Consider the following 2,995-nt stretch of genomic DNA (forward strand, 5'->3'; position numbering starts at 1 on the left):
GATGATGATGATGATGATGATGATGATGATGATGATGATGATGATGATGATGAACTTAAAAATCTTATTTGATAGTATTGTTTTATATTGTTAAAGATATTGAAATACTCCAGTCTCCACCAATTAAAAAAAAATGTGCTTAAAACAACGATCAAGATGAAGATGAAGGTGCAATATACGACAGGAAATCAATATTACATTCTGGTTGTTAATTACCAAGTCTCCATAGGTTTACTTATCAATGATGATGATGATGATGATGATGATGATGATGATGATGATGATGATGATGATGATGATGATGATGATGATGACGACGGCAATGACGAAAACGACGACTTTACCTTGCTCAGCTGAGACTGCCGCAAAGAAGGCTACAACAAAAGCCAGCTGCAACATGGTTGGTGATGGAGTCTCCTGTAATTTATGTGCGTCTTCGTCTGAACAAGGTCTGTTCACAACTGTCCTGACAAAGACACAAGTCAGTAGATCAAGGGAAACCAGAGAGTTTGGGAAACGTCGCTTCGTTTCTGAGCAACACAGCGCGATAGAATGACATGACTTCATTGTCGGGAGATCGTGATTTATGGGGAATAACTCTTGATATCTTGGCAAAGTTAATCCTGCCAAGGCGTTACGATTTGAATAGAATACATGTGTACAATTAGCTCTGGTGATCTAGTGCCTTTTTATGTGTGTGTGTGTGTGTGTGTGTGTGTGTGTGTGTGTGTGTGTGTGTGTGTTAATGTCAGATTGATTCCTAATTTACTGATGCTGTTAGTATTTATATAAGTAAGTAGAATCAGTTAGATTAAATAACCCGTCTACCTTTACATAAAAGTAATTCATAGTTTTGTATTTTGGTACTTTTGTAAGTATCATATTTTTATTATGTTTATTTGGATATAACATTCATTTTCTGAAATGTGAGTTTGTATTGTTTTAGAGATCGGTCCTGTGATTTCCATACAGCAAGTTGGTTTGCCATGACGAGGAATCTTGAATTTGGAGCAATCACATCGATACAACATTGACGAAAAGAGCACTATTACTATTATTATTTTCTCTGTTATCATTATTACAAAACAACGTAGGCTCACTTGTAAGAATAGTTTTTCACTTAGCAGTTTCATCAATTTGTTTGTTGTTGTTGTTGCTGCTGTTGTTTGTTGTTGTTGTTTGTTGCGCTTTTCTGTTTTATTTGTTTGCTCGTTTGTTTCTGTGGGCTTTTTTTGTTGTTGCTGTTGTTGATCAATCAGGACGTTGGGTTCATAATTATGTTTTTCTTACGCGCAAGAAGACAATGAGTTCTATACATACTTGTTCCGTGCGACATGCTCGGAGAGGTTAAAAGTGACCTTGTCAATTTCCGCTTGACAAATTTAAATGTACGCTTTTCAGCACAGTGACTTTTCAAATAAATGTCATTTATATGTTCGCCTGTTAGGCTCCTCGCATTCAAGGAATGTTTTTTCCACTGCAAAGTATGACATCACTTTCCGAAGAAGAGAACCGCAAGGACGAACTTTACTTCATTTGCATATTCGCAGCCGTACGGCCGGTATAAATTTTCTTAGCGTGCACTGTGCCTTGGTTGTAAAACACATAATATTACTTTTCTGTTCCATTCATCATCATCATCATCATCATCATCATCATCATCATCATCATCATCATCATCCAGTGCCAGTGCTCCATTCATTCCTTTGCTCGGATGCTCTTAAAAAAAGCTACGTTTCCCTGATCTTTCCCCGTTACCCGTTTGTTTAGGTTCCCTGAGTAGGTTCATTGCCCATGGAATATTCAGGAACAGCAAAACGACGAGACGGACAGAACAAGTAAATGGAGGGACAGGAGCACTGAGTGACCTTCCTGCGAGCGACAGGTGTCTTGGGTCGGCTACAGGTACGTATCATAATATAAGTAGAAACCGAAGGCCATAACTTCTCTTTATTCTGTTTATTATGTGGCTTGTCCTTCGGGCATCCAAGGAAAGGTCGTTTGGCAAGAGTTTTACGACGCTTACGATTGTTTAGGTAGGTAAAGATATAAAACTGATTATTAGAATAAACAAAAACACACCAGTACGTGTTTGTGACAGACACACGTCTTCATTTAGTGAGTTTGCCAAACGCATTCATCGAATGTTCGTATTAGTCCAACAACAGGAATTATAGATTTACTGATGGTAATGTTATACTGATCCATAACTTTGCTGCCTTTTCTTTCCTCATCCTTACTATCGTCGTTTTTTCCCTCAAGATCTACTTCTTTTGCATCTTTGTCACACTCTTGGGAACTGCTATTTTCCGGGGGGCCTGGATAGTCGAAGTAGACTTTGTGCTGTTGATGCTAGAGAGGTGAGCAGAGTAAGCCTGATTCCCCGTTTAGACTTCTCTGTTGACACCCACCCCTCGGCGCTCATATGACCTTATCCAGTTGCAAGCGCCGTGAAACCTTATTAAAACTAAAATGGAGAAGGCGAGCTTCTTCAACTCGATGAAATAGCCAAATCTTCCCCACCTGAGAATTGGGCCCAAGTCTATAATTGTTGGCTTGACGAAAATACCAACTGATACACAACAGAGGCTGGTTAGCTAGAAAGTTTTTTTGTTTCTTTTTAAAAGAATGGTCAAGGGGCTGGGACGGTACACCATTGTTCCTTGTAAACGTACAACGTGACAACATGAATAGAAGTGGGGAATAATAAACTATAGGGACAATGGAAAAGAAATTCTCTAAAAATGGCAACCGGAAAAATGACAAGGAGGCCTTAGAACAAGAGACGGAAGTAAAAACGAGACATGAACGTTTAGAAAGTGACACCTATCTATCTCCTTCATATGCTGAAGGACAGATTGTTCACAACAGCTTTACCTTTTTCTGAGGTAGGCTGACGCATTATGGAAAGTGATAGAAATGTAGAATTACACACGTGTACAAAGAGAGTGAGTGAGAGAGAGAGAGAGAGAGAGAGAGAGAGAGAGAAAGAAAG

The 2,995-nt window shown here is 39.0% G+C and overlaps 1 protein-coding gene and 1 long non-coding RNA gene across 3 annotated transcripts in view; one reads left to right on the top strand and one right to left on the bottom strand.

Annotated features, from left to right (window-relative positions):
- The window catches only part of LOC101855102, a 21,084-nt gene that overhangs the window by 15,293 nt on the left and 2,796 nt on the right, over nucleotides 1-2,995 (bottom strand). The window contains exon 2 of one of the 2 annotated variants that reach the window (XM_005099111.1): nucleotides 345-461. In XM_005099111.1, the coding sequence (XP_005099168.1) occupies nucleotides 345-399 (55 nt within the window). In that variant the 5' untranslated portion in view covers nucleotides 400-461. Of the gene's footprint in view, nucleotides 1-344; nucleotides 467-2,995 lie in introns of both variants that reach the window. The other variant, XM_005099110.3, reaches the window with a different exon arrangement.
- LOC106011867 overlaps nucleotides 1-2,995 on the top strand; it is a 30,335-nt gene that overhangs the window by 12,978 nt on the left and 14,362 nt on the right. Inside the window, exon 2 of the long non-coding RNA XR_001184876.2 lies at nucleotides 1,771-1,905. This is a non-coding gene — a long non-coding RNA (uncharacterized LOC106011867). The remainder of the gene's footprint in view (nucleotides 1-1,770; nucleotides 1,906-2,995) is intronic.

The sequence above is a fragment of the Aplysia californica genome, unplaced genomic scaffold, assembly GCF_000002075.1.
Source record: "Aplysia californica isolate F4 #8 unplaced genomic scaffold, AplCal3.0 scaffold00202, whole genome shotgun sequence".
Lineage (NCBI taxonomy): Eukaryota > Metazoa > Mollusca > Gastropoda > Aplysiida > Aplysiidae > Aplysia > Aplysia californica.